This window comes from Myodes glareolus, chromosome 19 (assembly GCF_982192425.1).
Source record: "Myodes glareolus chromosome 19, mMyoGla1.1, whole genome shotgun sequence".
Classification (NCBI taxonomy): domain Eukaryota; kingdom Metazoa; phylum Chordata; class Mammalia; order Rodentia; family Cricetidae; genus Myodes; species Myodes glareolus.
This window is the reverse complement of record NC_142044.1, coordinates 38,509,735-38,526,868: the sequence shown is the minus strand read 5'-3', so window position 1 is coordinate 38,526,868 and position 17,134 is coordinate 38,509,735. Positions and strand designations below refer to the sequence as shown.

Here is a 17,134-nt window from a genome sequence, read left to right as displayed (position 1 = left end):
TTTATCATTCCTCCTTAGATAGCAGATGGCTTAATTTTCCATGGCAATCAGTTTTAAACATTATCACCAAAGAAACGTTGCCCACTATATCTCCAGTTGAGTTAGTAAGAGGCTGCTAAACATTGGTACCTCCCTGTTGCCTATGGTGTTGAATCCTCGCTGACTGTGAAGCACTGTCAGCAGTTCTCAGACTGCTAACAGGTTTTCCTTACCTACTTAACTTGCTACACCTGACTTCAACCCTGTGAGCAGGCTGTTTTCCTTAGTTCATGGTGTCCCCTCCCAACTTCCCCATAAAGCCTACACAGATCTGTGGCCCCTTGCTGGGTCCCTCCCTTTCCTCAGGGTCCACATAGTCCGTGGGGTTTCCCAAACTGGGCTCTCCTTTTTTCTGAAATCACTAACTGTGGACATCTTTAGATCCCACCCACGCCTGGCTTTGAATGTCAGTTCCTGGGCTCCCCACCCTCATCTACCTTTTATTCTCTGAGTATCTTGATTGAATGTTGCCCCCAGGAGATGCCAGGAATGTTCCTAAAGGGCTGGGTTTCTGCCCACATGCACAGGAGTGCACTGCAAAGGGAATAAAACCCCATTCTTTGTTGAGGGAGGATTATTGAATTGCATTCATTTGAAAGGGCTTTTTAAACAAAACCAAGACTTACAGTTGTTCCTTTTGGGGATTAAGAGATTGTTCTGTGCTTAATAACTTTCTTTTATCATCCAAGAAGATTCTTTGGAGAGTACCCTAGCTTTGATAAAATCTAGTATAGGTTAAGAAGGTTGGTGGGGAGAGGTCCCTCAAAGGAAAGAGGTGCCTTGAGGCCTCTCAAAGCATCACTGTAGAAAGATTGCTGACACTGCGGGACATGGTGCACCTGCTCTTGGTCCTTAGCCATTGTCAGTGTGTGTATCAAGTTCTGTCCCCTGGATCTATGTGGCCCTGATTCTCATAACCACTCAGGCCAAAAATCTTGCCTTCCCTTCCCCGCCCCTCTTACCTGTCAGTTTCTCTACTTTAACAACTTCTTCATCTATCTAGAAATTACAACCCTGTTCCCTATTTGAAACTGTAAAGGAACAGCACTGCTCTGTCTCTGGCTAGCTCAGGGGTTAGCATTGCTAGAGTCCTACATCCCCTTCATCTGGCTGTAGGCAGGTTTCACCTAAAAATTTGCCAAACACTGCTCTTCCTTCCACTCCACATGCACAACGTGGCAGCAGCTTGTGAGTCGTTCCTGTCCACTGAGATCCCAGCTAGAGGCTGCTAATTGATGCACAGGACTCCTGATGCTGGGAGTGAGGCCCACCTTCCTGGGTGGTAGTCAAGTTAGTTGGTGTGTATATTGTGTGAGGCATGCATAGCTTAGGCATGCCCTGCCACCCGAGTCTCTGGCCTTACCATCAGTTTTTATGTCTAGAGCCCAACAGGGAGCAGCTACTCTCTCTCATATCTAGCCCTGTTCGTTTGTTTGTTTTTTTCTGAGAGAGTTTCTCTGTATAACAGTCCTGGCTGTCCTGGAACTTGCTCTGTAGACCAAGCTGGACTCAAACTCATAGAGATATCCACCTGCCTCTGCCTCCCAAGTGCTGGGATTAAAGACATGCACATCACTGCCCAGCTCTCTCATATATAACCCCTTTTATGGCAGTTGTGATGACCTCTGCTTTTTCCCAGGACCCTTCCACTGTGTGCTGTGTTTCCTGACTGGGTTCACAACTTCTTACTGTCAGCTCTTGAGCATCAGGAGCTGGTAATGACTCCCATGTTCTGTTGTCCCAACTACCATCTCCTACAGCAGAACAGTGGTACCAGGACTTTTGCCACACCAGGATTCCAGGACTGTTTGATGGTTGCCACCTCTTTGGCATGTGTGGCATCTTTCATGATTTGAGTTTGCATTTTCCTGAGTTCCATTTCGTGGCCATGACAAGTTCCTTTTACCTGGAGACTTCAGTGCTTGGAATTTGTGGTGATTTGTAATTTTCTAGAAAGTTCAGCTCCTGTTTTAAATATATCTGTTCATTCCCTCCTCTTCTAGATGTTGTGACTGACATGTTAGTCCCTGGCCACTTACCCACCCTCTCTGCATGTTGCTGCGATTTCCTCTGGCCGGTTTGCTCTGAGTCTGTTCTTTCTTCTTTATGAATAAGCACTTTGTTGCCACTCCATTTCTGTTGCAGAGATAAGATACGCTGACAGAAAACAACTTCAGCCCAGAGTGGCAGACCATGCCTTTATTTCTAGCACTCAGATGGTAGAGGCAGGCCTTTATGGAGAAGTCAAGACAGGAACTTGAAACAGCTAGTAATATTACATCCACAGCCCAGGGCAAAAAAATGCATGCATACTCATTTACTTTGCCTGTGCTAAGCTACTTACTTCTCTTACACAGTTCAGGACCCCCTCTCTGCTTAGGAAGTGGTACTTCCTCCCACAGTGGGCTAGTTTTCCTCTATCAATCAGTTAGTTAACTTAATTAAGACAATCCCCAACGCCAGACATGCTCACAGGCCACTCAAGAATTGAGACTCTCTTCCCAGGTGGCTAGATTGTGTCCGATTGACAGGTAAAACTATCAGCACACTTTTAATCCCAAGCAGAGGCAGAGGCAAGGCAAGCCTGCGCTACATAGTATATTCCAGATCAGTCAGAGCTACACAGGGAGCCTGTGTCTCAAAACCCAACCCCCCCAAAACCAAGAACAACAACAACAAAACCACCCATATAACATGTTCATCCCAGTGATCCATTGACTGATTGATTGATGGTGGTGGCTCTATATTACCCAAACTGGCCTTGAAGTCTTTTTTTTTAATTAATTTATTTATGTAAAATTTCCACCTTCTCCCACCCTCCCATCTCCCTCCCACTCCCCCCACTTCCCCTCCCTCTCCAGTCCTAAGAGAAATCAGGGTGCCCTGCCTTGTGGGAAGTCCAAGGCCCCCCCTTCCATCCTAGGAAGGTGTGCATCCAAATAGACTAGGCTCCCCAAAAGCCAGTACATGCAGTAGAATCAAAATCCAGTGTCATTATCATTGGCTTCTCAGTCCGCCCTCATTGTCAGCCACATTCAGAGAGTCTGGTTTGATCACATGCTCATTCAGACCCAGTCTAGCTGGTCTTGGTGAGCTCCCACTAGATCAGTTCCACAGTCTCTGTGGGTGGACGCACCCCTCGCGGTCCTGCCTTCCTTTCTTATATTCTCCTTCCTTCTGCTCTTCATCTGGGCTTTGGGAGCTCAGTCCAGTGCTCCAATGTGGGTCTCTGTCACTATCTCCATCCCTCTCCAGATGAAGGTTCTATGGTGATATGCAAGATATTCATCAATGTGGCTATGGGAGAATGGCCTTGAACTCTTGAACTAAGCACTCCTTAAGCCACAGCCTCCCAAATAGCTAAACCACAAGTATGTGCCACCGTGCACTGATATTTCAGCAATTTGGTTTTAACTTAGTTGTTCCAGTTAACCCTCTCTATATTCTCCTGTAGATACCTACATCTTACCATGGTTCTCACAGTCAGCATGTGGTTGAAAAGAGCATTCTGCCTTACATAGTGTATTATGGGAGCTAGAGATGGTTCTGGGCAGTGGGTAGGACCACTGTGAACTTTGAATGGCATAGACACCATTGTATAGAAGGTTGGGAGGAAGACCCGAATTACCACCATGACTGACTGAGTAAATATGTAGGGTCTAATGTCATGTACAAGAATCCAGCTGGTCTGTGTTGATGCAGAAACACTCAGCAGAGGCCTTGACCCTCTTTGCAGTGTTGAGCTGGGGAGAGAAGGTGGATCACAAAATCCTACATTAAAATTCTGAACTTCAATCTGCACGAGACAGAGAAGAGAGATCTGGGGATGGCACCCATTTTTGATACCTTGAAGTCTACCCTCAGCGACACCCATCTTTCAACAGAGTCACACCCTCCCTAATCCTTCCTAATACTAATAGTTCTACCTGCTGGGAACCAAGCATTCAAATACATGAGCCTGTGGGGGCCATACCCATTCAAACTATCACATTCCACTCCCTGAACCACATAGGCTTGTAACCATATCAAAATGGAAACTGCATTTAGTCCAACTTTAAAAGTCCCTATAGTCTTTCACAGTCTCAACAGTTTTAAAAGTTCAAGATTTCTTCTGAGACTCAAGGCAGTCTCTTAAATGTAGCCCCCTACAAATCAAAAATAAAAAACAAGTCACATACTTTTAACATATAATGTCATAGGATATACATAACCATTCCAAGAGGGAGGAAAGAGGGGGTACAGTGAGGAAATACTGGACCAAACAAGACTGAAACACATCAGGGCAAACTGCAAATCCTCTGCCCTGTGTCTGATGTCAAGGACTTAGATGGCTCTGCCTTCCCAGCTTTGCTGACTGCAGCACACTTCTCTCTCTCTTGGGCTGGTTACACTCCCTGTCTGCAGCTTTCCTTGGCAAAAGTCTCATGACTCTGGCATTTCCAACATCTCTCACAGCTTCACACAGTAGCCTCTTCAGGGCTTTCATGCAGGAACTCCTTCTACATGCTTGGTCTCAGTGACTTTCCTTAACCATGGAGGGAGCTTTTACAGCTACTTTACTCATGTGTCCTTCATGTCTCTAAAGAGACCACTATATGGGAAAGTTCTACTCCTCTCAACAAAGGAGCCTGGGTTACATTTCCATAAGCTGTGATTTGTTGTTGGTTCAAAGAAACAGGAAAGTCTGCAGGCCTTTCCTACAAGTTGCAGAGTTAGCTGGGTAGATAGAGTGAGGGACATCACCGTCTTTATTCCATTTCCAACAAGCTTCTCTTTATCTCTTTCAGCACAAACCTTGGCCTCAACATTACATTTTCTGGTGCTTTTTCTTCTCAAACTGTACATTTTGAATTTTTTTGCCATGCTTTCTCTTTTTCACCATGCACAGAGCCAATAAATCTCCTCAGTGAAAGAAATTCATGCATTAGTTTTTAATTCAGCCTCAGGCAAATTTTTAGGACAAGGACAGAAAGCAACCACATTCTTTGCCAAAATGTCACCAGTCTCTAATAGTTTTTACTTCTGAAACTCTTGAGTGGGGCCTCATAGTCCACAGTGCTCTCAACGCCACTGTCTTCCCATCTCCTGCTAGAATGACCCGTTAAGTCCCACTTACCGCACTGAACCACTTTCCTAGTCCAAAATCCCAAAGTCTTCCACTTTCCTCCAAACAATGGCATGGTCAGGGCTGTCACTGCAATGGCCCACTCCCTGGTACCAACTTCTGTCTTACTTTTTAATTGCTGTGAAGAGAGATCATTACCAAGGTAACCATAGAAGAGTTTGTCAAGAACTTACATTTTCAGAGGGTGAGTCCATGATTATCTTGGAGAAGAATATGGTGATAGGTGGGCAGAGGCAGGCATGGCACTGGAGCAGTAACTGAGAGCTTACTTATACCTGATCCACAAGCATAAAGCAGGGGGCAGGGGAAGCTAACTGGGAATGGTGTGGGCTTTTGAAACCATAGATTCCATCTATGAGGACACAAGTCCATACTCCTATCTTTCCCAAATAGTTCCACCAACTGGGGACCAATTATTCAAGCATGAGCCTATGGGGGCCATTCTCATTCACAGTGGTATATAGCTGTTGGCTAAGAACATGAGAGTTCTGCATTGTATCTGGAGGGTAGAGCCTTTAGTGGGAGAAGAGAGGGAGACAGGCCAGTGTGGTGTCTAGAATACAAGGAAAAGGCTTTTCAAGTGGATTACAGAAACAGATTCCCAGTGCAAGCATTGAAATGCTGGGTGTAAAACACTTGAGTTGAAGAATGTGGGAGCTGGAAGACAGGGGCCCTAAAGAGTAACAGGGGAGAGTTGAACAGGCATCAGCATTTGGACACAGCCAAAGAAGAGTATGCTGAGAGTCACAGCATACAGGTCCTTAGACAGACCTGGATTGATAACCCTTGGGTAGATGTCAGTGCCACAAAGATGTCTTTGTTCTCTATGAGTCAATCACACTTCACAAAGATACCAACAGGGTTGTGTATAGAAGTTGGCAGGCCAATTCTAAAATTCATGAGGAATTAAAAATAGGTTAATAATAGCCAAGAACTAGGACTAGCAGAATATCTTAGTAGGTAAAGGTACCTACTGCCAAGCCTGAGTTTGATCCCAGGGACTCACATAGTGGAAGGGTAGAACCAGTTCTTATAAATTGTCCTCTGACTTCTGAACACACGCCCAAATAAACACATACATGCATACTAAATAAATACGGATATAATCTTTAAAATTTTTAAAAGAATAGCCGAGAACTAGGTACAGTCGCACACATCTGTAATACCAGCTGTTTGGAAGGTTGAAGCAAGAGGATTGTGAATTTAAGGCTAGATTGGGCTGTGTAGTAAGTCTCTTTGAAAAGGAGTAATAGGCCAGGCAGTGGTGGCTCATGCCTTTAATCCCAGCACTCGGGAAGCAGAGGCAAGTCAGTCTTTGTGAGTTCAAGACCAGCCTGGTCTGCAGCGCGAGTTCCAGGACAGGCTCCAAAGCTACAGAGAAACCCTGCCTCAAAAACAAACAAACAAACAAAACAGAAAAGGGGGGTAATAGAAGGTGAGGCATAGCTCAGAGACAGAACAAATACATGCTTACTACATGCAGAGATCCTGGTTCATCTCTAACAATAGAAGAAAAAATATCAGCCAGAGTAGAAGATTGTTGATTTTGCTAAGCTCCTCTGATAAAGGCTCAACACAAAGCCAGATGGGATCTCAGACAGAGATGTTCACTTGTAAACCTGGACCTGGTAGTGCTGCTCTTATCCATCGTGGGGGCGGGGGTGGTTCTGTTTAGCAAAATGAAATGCCACAAGAAGCAAAATCAGTCCAGGCAGATGCAAGACTTCAGTATAAATGGCAACATTATAAAACTTTGAGAAGTCAATTTATAAGAGAATATGCTTGACCTGCAAGTATAGAAGATTTCTTAAACCAGAAAGAAATAGAATTTATAAATCCAACTAATTAAGATTAAAACTTGTTTTTTTTCAAAAGACAAAGGGGAATAAAAACACAAATTACAAAGTAGGTCCTTCTGACACATCTATTTAGAACACATGTTTAAAATAAAGCTCCTGTGGATCACTAAGGAACCAAGAAAAGCTATGTTTCTTGTGAGTTTTTCAGGAATTTGAGAAAAGTGTTTGACTATGTTAGTAATCACACACAAAAAATAAAACCACACATGTAGAAATCATTGTTTATTTGCTGTATTTTCACATTTGAAATTTTTCTTTATAAAGTGTGGAAAAAGAGCAGATCATTTTAAAAAGGAAACAGAAGGCATGGACTGAGAAACTGACTCTGGTGGTGAAGCGAGGACCTGAGTTCAGATCCTCTACACCCATGTAAAAGCTGGGTACAGCAGTGTGTGCGTATAACCCAGCACTGGAGAGGCGGGGATGTCGGAGATAAGCAGATCCCCGGGGCAGGGCTCACTGGACAGTCTAGCCAAAAGAGTGAACTCCAGGTTCAGTGAGATACTGTGTCTCCAGTAAGCTGGGGATGTGATTGAGGAAAACATCCCAGTGTAAGCATATACCTTCATAAACATACATTTTATAAACACACACACACACATAGAGCAGAGGGAGGAGTGGGAAAGCTGCACCAATTCCACTATGCCTAAAAGACCTCTTTTTTTGTTTGTTTGTTTGTTTCTATTTTTCAAGACAGGGTTTCTCTGTAGCTTTGGAGCTCTTGTAGACCAGGCTGGCCTCGAACTCACAGAGATCCGCCTGCCTCTGCCTCCCAAGTGCTGGGATTAAAGGCATGTGCCACTGCTGCCTGGCTAAGACCTCTTTTTTAAAAAAAATTATGTGCATATGTGTTTTGCCTGCATGCATATCTGTATATGGTCTACATGCCTGGTGCCCACAGAAATCAAAAAAGGGTATCATTTCCCCTGTAACTGTCCAGACAGTTGTGAACTGTCATGTGGATGCCGGGAAACCAAGGTTGGGTCCTCTGCAAGATCAGCAAGTGCTCTTAAGTACTGAACCATCCCTCCAGCCTCCAACCTCTTTTCTTTTTGCTTTCCTGTCTGGTGACGTCCTATAGAACTATATAGATACAAACAGGAATGTGTCACTTGCAAACAAGGCTTTACAGTTTTATTTATTATGGATGTGTCAGGCCTTCTCTGATGCTCACTTTGTCTTTATATCAAACACTTCCAGAGCCAGACATGGTGGCTCGCGTTTGTCATCTCTCCACATGCTAAGCTTAGGCAGGAGGATTGTAGGCCATTCTGGGCTACAGAATCAAACCTCCATCAAAGAGGAAGGGGCTTCCCCAGAACACTGTTCATGTGCCGCACAGTCCCAGTACGAGCGCAGCTGCTGTGTGGAAACATGGCCATTGCATCAGTGGTTAAGAGTGAGTGATGTTCCTCTAAATTTGGCTCCCAGGACTCATGTTGAGTGGTTTACAGACTGTAATTCCAGCTCTGGGAGGTCCTTTGCCCTCTTCTGACCTGTTAGAGCACTACATACATATGCACATACACACTCATAAAATAAACCTTAAATAAACAAAAACTTGGAAGCAGTCGTTAAACATTTACAGCCTGACACCAAACATACGGCCTTGCTTGGAGTTCTTTACATTTTTATAAATAAAAAGGATTACAGGACTGCAGGCTGAGAACCAGGTAAGGGCAATAGTTTGTGATCCTGCTGCCCTGGGGGTTCCTAGGAAATACCACCAGGAGCACTCAGCAGCTGGTGGAAGCCCCTGTCCAGTATGTACGGTGAGAGCCAGGGTCTTGGTTGATGCCCTTGTGCCCTGCAGGTTGGAGTGGGTGGAGATCATCGAACCACGCACTCGAGAACGAATGTATGCCAACCTGGTCACCGGGGAGTGCGTATGGGACCCTCCAGCCGGCGTGCGAATCAAGCGCACTAGCGAGGACCAGTGGTGGGAGCTCTTTGACCCCAATACATCGCGCTTCTACTACTACAGTGCTGCCTCGCAGCGCACGGTGTGGCATCGCCCACAGAACTGCGACATCATCCCTCTGGCTAAACTGCAGACGCTGAAGCAGAACACCGAGTCTCCGCGCGCCTCTGCAGACAGCAGCCCAGGAAGGGGTAGCCGCGATGGTAGCACCGGCTCGTCACTGGAGCCAGAGCCTGAGGAAAGGGCACAGGAACTGCCAGTTCGCAGCGGGCGGGCGACAACCTTGGTCTCTTCGAAGGAGGAGAGTAGCAGGTAAGGAGTCAGGGCCGGGAAATGGGGATGGGGTAGGGGTACTGAGAAGAGGATGGGGCCGAGGTGGCAGAAAGCTGCATATAGCGTGCAAGACTGTTCGTTATCTAGTAGTAGGGTTTTAAGTCTTTGCTGGGCCAGGGTTATTAGGCAGGCCAGCCACTGCCTCATTAGTTTATTGATTGTGTCCTTAGTCACCCGTGGAACTGAACAAAGCCTCGGAGGAAGGGAAGGTCAAGTAAGGCCAGGTGTGGTGCTGCACACCTATTATCCCGGCATTTGGGAGGTGGAGGCAGCTGAGAATTAGGATTTGCAGTCAGTCTTTATTAAGTGAGACCCTGATTCAAATACAAGAGGGAGGGAGAGAGAAAGGCATCAAGGAGGAAAACTAGACACTTGGAGCCCCTTCAGTCCTTTTCCAGAAGGCCATTGATGTACCTTCAGTGGGGACATTTCTGCTAATAGTTCTGTCTTTGGGTACTGAGTAAATTTATGGAGAATGAATGGGTGGCCTTTAATTCTGGCAGCATGAGGGATAGAGGGGCAGCCTTACTTTGAAAGAATTCATCTGGAGCCATGATGTTGCTGTCACTGCTTGTATCTAAGCCAAACTGATTTTCCTGGATCCTCCAGGAAGGAAATGCATCTGTTAATTGCTTGAGCAGGTGAAGAGACTGAGGCTCAGGCAGAGGACTTAGTCCGTGTGGTTAAACAGATGAGGCTATCGGGCTGCAATGGGAGCCCTTGAGTCAGCTGTCTTCAGCTGCAGAGCATAACCAGGTGTGCCTGCTGGGGGTGTCAGTGTAGCCTTATTTCTTCTGTGGAAATAAGGCTATGGTGTACTACCTGGCCTTGAAGTTCTCCCCATGTGTAACTTCTGTATGGAAAATTCAGAGGAAGAAGCCCACATATCTAGTGCATGCATTATGATAAATTCTCATGCATACATATTCACCATGAGCATCACCACAACCAAGGGAATGATGTCTCTTACCCTGACTCCTTTGTTCCCCTTGTCCCTCTTCACCACCACATTTAGAGGACTGTGGATATGCTTCTGGTACAGAAATTAATTTATTTTGTAGAATTTTAACTGAACCTAAACCTTTTTACTCCTTTGGCCTCTCATTCTTTTATTATTTTAACATGTTGTTACATGTATCAACACTTCGGAGTAGTATTCTATGGTGTAGACTTTTTAGATAGTCTTTGCTACATAGCCCACAATGGCCTCAGATACAGTCCTGATTCTACTGCCTCCCCAGTGCTGAAATAGCAGGTGTGTGCAATACTCAGATCTGGCTCCAAACCACTTTACTTCTTCTGCTTGTTGTTTGAGACAGGGTCTCACTGTGTGCCGCTAGCTGACCTGGAATTCACACGTATACCATGCTGACCTCGAACTCACAGAGATCTGCCTGCCTCTGCCTCCCGAGTGCTGGGATTAAAGACGTGCGCCACCACCACCCAGCCTCTCGGGCCTTTATTTTATTTTATGTTTTTACTGTGGTTATTTTTTTTTTTCTATTTTGGATCTCAAGCAGTTAACTACCTTAAGAGCCCTAAGTTTTTGCTTTGTTTTGTTTTCCCCAAGACAGGGTTTTTCTGTAGCTTTAGGAACTTGTCCTGTAACTAGCTCTTGTAGACCAGGATGACCTCGAACTCACAAAGATCCGCCTGCCTCTGCCTCTCGAGTGATGGGATTAAAGATGTGTGCCACCCACGCCCCCCAGCTTTGCCCTAAGATTTTATGTTATGGTGTTTTCTTTGTGTTTTCTTGTGCTTGGGACTCTTCAAACTTCTTGGGCATATGGCTATATAGTTTTCATCAAGTCTGGAAAATTCTCAGTCAGTCAGTTTTTTATTGAAGCTTTAATATATCTTTTATCCCCAGGATTCCAGTTACAAGTATACTAAACCTGTTACCATGAAGTCACTGATGCTCATGATTTTCTGGGTTTTTTTTCTTCCTTTATTTTATGTTTATGGGTGTCTGACATCTATGTTGTGTACCGTGTGTATGTGCTGCCCACAGAGATGGGAAGAGGGTGTCAGGTTTCCTAGAACTGGAGTTACAGGTGGTTGTGACCCACCTTGGGGGTGCTAGGTTCTCTACACCAAGAACAAGTGCTCTTAACCACTGAGCCATTTCTCTAGCTCCTTATTATTATTATTATTATTATTATTTTAATTAGTGACTGTGCTTGAATATGTACATATGAATGCAGGTGCCCCTGGAAGCCTCAGGTATAGGATCCCCTTGGGGTCAGAGTTACACGTGGTAATGAACCACCCACAATGGGTGCTGGGAACTGAACTTGTGTCCTCTGTAAAAGCAGCACACACTTCTTTTTAAAAGCAGGGTTTTACTATGTAGACCAGACTAGTCTCAAACTCATAGACTGCCTAGTTCTGCCTCTTGAGTGTTGGTATTAAAGGTGTATGCCGCCCCCTCAGCTCTAGTGCACTCTTTACCACTGAGCCATCCTTCTGACCCTTTAGTGCTTATTTTTTCTTCATTCCACCCAGTACATCTTTCACTTTCTAAATTGAAATATTCATAATGTTCATCTCTACAACTTTTTTTGTCTTGGTTTGATTTTTTGTTTTGTTTTTTTTTTGAGACAGGGTTTCTCTGTAGTTTGGGAGCATGTCCTGGAACTAGACCAGGCTGACCTCCAACTCACAGTAATCCACCTGCTTCTGCCTCCCAAGTGCTGGGATTAAAGGCATGCGCCACCACTCCCAGCTTTCATCTCTATAACTTTTAAAAAAATATTTTATTTGTGTGAATGCTTTGCCTGCGTGTGTGTGTGTGTGTGTGTGTGTGTGTGTGTCTAGTATTCTCAGAGACCAGAAAAGGGCATCAGGTTCCCTAGAACTGGAGCAACAGACCATTGTGAGCTGCTAAGAGTAGGCTAGGAACTTAACCCAGGAGCAGTAAGCACTCTTAACTGATGAGCCATCTCTCCAGTCCACCTTTTTAAGTTTTGATTGATTGGTTGGTTGGTTACGTGGTTGATTGATTGGGACAAAGTCTCATGTAATCCTGGCTGGTCTTCAACTTACTATGTAGCCAGAAGATGCCCTTGTATTTGTGGCACTCCTGTCTGCTTCCTAAGTACTAAGATTATAGGCATGTGCTGTCGCACTTTGCTTTACACGATGCCGGGGCTTTGTATGTACAGGCAAGTACTCTACCAACAGAGCTGCATCCCTTGTTCCTCATCGCTAGAACTTTAACTTGGATCATTTCATGTTTTTGTATATCTTATGCCTCTGTTTACCTTGTTTAGTTTTTTCCTTTTTAAAACTTTATTATTATTGTTGAAGTGTATGTGTATGTGTGTATAATGTAAGAGTAACATATATGTGCTACAATGTGCATGTGGATGTCAGAAGGCAATTTTTATGGAGTTGATTTTCTTCATCTTTCCTTGGGTTCTGGGAATCAAACTCAGGTTATTAGACGAGTGTCTCTACCTGCTGAGTCATCTCATTCAAACTATTAAGCTTTTTTTTCCCTTCTAACCTTTTCAGTATATGGAATATACTTTGAATTATTCTTTAGTGCCTCCCTTGCTGACTTCACCATCTGTGTTCATTCTGGGCCAGATCCAGCTGGCTGGGTGTTCTCTTTGCAGAACACTTTGTAAGCTAGAGTACTGCCCTATGAGGACGGGCATGCTGCACATGAAGGAGAGCATCTGCTCCAACAGAGAGTACTTAGGGCCATGCTCTGAGAGAGATCTAAAGGTACCTTGCAGGCAGCAGGTTACCAGTGTGGCTGCTCCAAGGACCAGAAGCATTGACATTTCCTGACATCAAAACCAATGGTAGGGGCTAGGTCAATGGCTCAGTTAGCAAGCTGCCTGCCATAAAAATAAGAGGCCCTGCATTTGGATACCAGCACCCATAAAAAAAACAGGCATAGGAACCTTTAATCCCCACACTCAGGAGGCAGAAACAGGAGAATTTCTATGAGTTCAAGACCAGCCTTGTATATATAGAGGGTTCCAGGCCAACTAAGCTTACATAGAGAGATCTTATCTCAAAAAGATAAAATAAAACAAAATCAGGCATGGGCATGCATATGTAACCTAGACAAAGACAGATATCTTCAGAGCTTTCTGGCCAATAAGTCTGGCTCAACTCAATGAGAGGCCCTCTTCTAAAAGTTAAGGTAGACACTGGTCAAGAACAACATCACATGCCACCTCCTGGTCTACACACACACACACATACACACACACACAGACAGATGCACATAAAGTGGCAAAAGAAAACCAATGGCAAGCATTCATGTGCTCTGAATTGTGACAAGATTTTTGCCTCTTTATACAGATGGGTGTTGCCAAGTAAAGAGATTTGTCCATGCATGTATAGTTTGAGCTGAGCATAACCATCGTTTAGGCAGAAATATCAAGCTCTGTTAGACTCTTCTATTTACTAATATTTTTATTTTTGTTTGTTTATTTGAGTCTGTGTCTCATATTATATTAGCTCAGGCTAACATAGAACTCATTTTGTTACCCAAAGTAACCTCAAACTAATGACTAATGAGTTTTCCTGCCTCATCATCCCTATTGCTGTATAGCATGCACAGCATGTACAGCATGTACACCCAGCCAATGCTTGTCTTTTAGCATGCCTTGAAGATTAGTGGCGCTTGAATGATGGTTAGATAGGACCACCTTAGTCACACAATTAAATGGATTTTAAAACTAATTTCCTTTGCATTTTGTCTGAAAATCTTGCAGTTATATCTGCTACAGATGTGTGTTAGAGTGGGATCCTACCTTTTTATTTTGACAGCTTGGGAAATAAAGCAACTAGGTATCTATGACTGAGATATCAGTCATCCTTAAAGTGACTGCTGCAGTGATTCGTATGTAAGTACCATTTGCCTTGGGATTGTAGACTTAATTCACTAAGAAACATTTGCAAGCTGGACTGTGGTGACACACGCCTTTAATCCCAGCACTCAAGAGGCAGAGGCAGGTGGATCTCTGTGAGTTCAAGGCCAATCTGGTCTAAAGAGTAAGTTCCAGGACAGCCAAGCCTACACAGAGAAACCCTGTCTTGAGAAAATAAAAAGCAAGAAACAAAAACAAGAAAAGAAAGAAAGAGGGGGGCTGGATAGATGGGTCTGAGGTTAAGAACACAGACTGCTTTTCCAGGGGTCATGAGTTCAATTCCCAGCAACCACATGGTGGCTCACAACCATCTATAATGGGATCTGGTGCCCTCTTCTGGCGTGCAGGCGGACACACAGGCAAGAATGTTGTATACATAATAAAAAAGAAAAACATCAGCACTGCTGGATGTAATGGTACACATCTCTAATATCAGCATTTGAGAGAAAAATCACAAGTTTGAGGCTAGTCTAGGCTACATGACTGAAAACTTTTTCTCATTCAGAAAATTTCACTGTTTTCCCTTAGTCTAAAAAATTAATTAGCCAGGTGGTGGTGGTACACACCTGCAATCCCAGCACTCAGGAGGCAGAGGCAGGCAGATCTCTGTGAGTTCGAGGCCAGCCTGGTCTACAAAGTGAGGACCAGGACAGCCAGAGTTAGACAGAGAAACCCTGCCTTGAAAAATCAAAATAAATTAATAAATAAATACATAAATAAATAATCATAATACAGTTTATTCCTTCCAAGCTTTTAGCATGCTGTGGTGGTGGGGCAAGTCAAGAATACTTAGCTCTTATTTCTTCTGATCCTCCCCCCAAAAAACCATAGTGGAATTATTTAAAGTTAGGTCCATGAGCATGAGTGAACTCTCTTGTTGACACTGGCATTCCCAAAGTTCGTGATAGATTCTGTTTTTTTTTTTTCTGCAGAATACTTCTACTGAAAAATATAATAACCTTGGGTTTATATTTCTATATAAGCTTACAATTTCTCAAGTTTTATAAATTGTTCTCCTGAGTCTTTAGTGCACACTTACTCTTGGCATGGTTATTTACAACACATTTTGGCGGTTTTTACTTCAGGTTGTGCTTAATTAGTGGTTCATCAGTGTTATTTGGGGAGTATAACGTTCTTTCTCCTAAAAGGCTTGCGTGTTGAGGGCTTTGTCCCCACCTAGTGGTGGTGTTGACAGATAATTGGATTATAGAGGCACTGACATCAATTCATTAATGAAATCACAGCTTAATGAATTAATGGCTACCGGCCTGTTTAAAGAACTAGGTCACTGAGAGTGAAGCGTTTATCTGTTCTTAGTCCTTGCACACATGTCTCCCTCATCCCACTGCCATGAGTTGAACAAGTCTCTTCTCCTACCTCCTTTCAGAGGTAATGTTCTGCCTCACCATAGGCCCAGACACAATAGAACCAACTCATCACAGACAGAAATTTCAAGTCATGAGCCAAATAACCCTTTGCTCCTGTTATGTCTGATATTTTGTCACATTGATAACTAATATATTGGGCTTATTTGAACATATTCTCTGCTGTAGTTTCCTACATAGACAGTTTATAGGAGGCAGATCCTTAGTATTTCAGCTTAGCTCTGACTCTTGAAATATTGATCAGTGTCAGTAACATGTTATGTCATCAGGAGCCAAACAAAGCCATTGAATTACATGACTGTTACATGTCTCTTGTGGACCTCACCTTCAGAAGAAATTGTCTGTGCCAAAGGCTAATGTAATGGTCTTAGGCAAATTTATTATATCTGGACATACTGTTTTGGCTGCTGCAATCAATACAATTTAATTAATTCATCATTAGTGAGCAACTTTCCTTGCTTGATGAAGAAGTGAGACACTCAGGCTGGGGAGATGGCTTAGTCGGTAAGTGCCTGCTTCCCTGGTATGAGGACCTGAATTCAAATCTCTAGCGCCCACATAAAAACTATGGGCATGATAAAAATACATCCATACCCCTGGAAATGAAGATGGTAGAGCTCTCTGATCAGTCATTCTATCTAAGTGATGCACACTGGCTTCAGAGAGAAGCCCTGTCCCAAACTCTAAGGTGGAAGGCAATTTCGCAAGACACAATGTCAACCTCTGGTCTTATATATACATGCTCATGAAAAACAGAAATAGAGGAACTGAGAATTTTCTTTTTTCTAATGGTTATCTTTTTTGTCCAGTAAATGTGCTATAATGAGATATTCCATCTTGAGGCTTTGACTTCCATTTAAAATCACTGGGAGCGTTATATAAGTTGAGAATATTGTGGCATGTGCCTAGTAATGCTGACATGTGTTGTCTTAGCACTGTGACATGTCACTGTGTCATAAAGATGGTGTTCACCATCTAACACAGTTTACTGTGCTCAAGAACATGACATCTAGGGTCCATTTTCCTTTCATTGTTTTGATGTCATAAGTAGTCTCTGATGTTAAACATAATAAAACATCATGACAACGTGCTAAATGCTGTCGAGCATCAGCCGCATCCCCGTGGTTCTCTGCCATTGGGCAATACATGAGTTATAAGAACCATGTTGCATCTCTCGTGCCTGCTCAGCTCTGCTGTCTAGTGCAAATGCTCCACACACTATAGGAATAAGTCATTATGCTAAGAAATTTGAGTACCATGCAATTTCCACATCATAAAATATTTTTCACCATTTAAAACATACCCCCCCCAAAAAACCATACAAAACCCATTCTTAGCTCACAGGCCTTATAAAAATAGGAAGCAGGCTAGAACTGGCTGTAGTTTCTTGACCTCCTATTTAAACTGCAGCCATTTTTTTTAATAGCCAATCCATAGAGTCCCAAGATGGGGCAGGAGCTCCTGTTATTCCTGTTATGGCTCAACATAAAGCTGCGTTTCCTAGGCTATGCCAGACTCCCTCCTACTCCGTTTTACTTACTGCCGAAACCTCCCTCTCTAATGATCCTTTCTTGATGCTG

The 17,134-nt window shown here is 43.7% G+C and overlaps 1 protein-coding gene across 6 annotated transcripts in view; it reads left to right on the top strand.

The window, feature by feature from the left end:
* The window catches only part of Arhgap39 (Rho GTPase activating protein 39), a 95,088-nt gene that overhangs the window by 51,864 nt on the left and 26,090 nt on the right, over window positions 1-17,134 (top strand). For all 6 annotated transcript variants that reach the window (XM_085679145.2, XM_085679143.2, XM_048454588.3 and 3 more), the window contains exon 3: window positions 8,837-9,256. In XM_085679145.2, coding sequence (XP_085535271.1) covers window positions 8,837-9,256 — 420 coding nt within the window. The remainder of the gene's footprint in view (window positions 1-8,836; window positions 9,257-17,134) is intronic.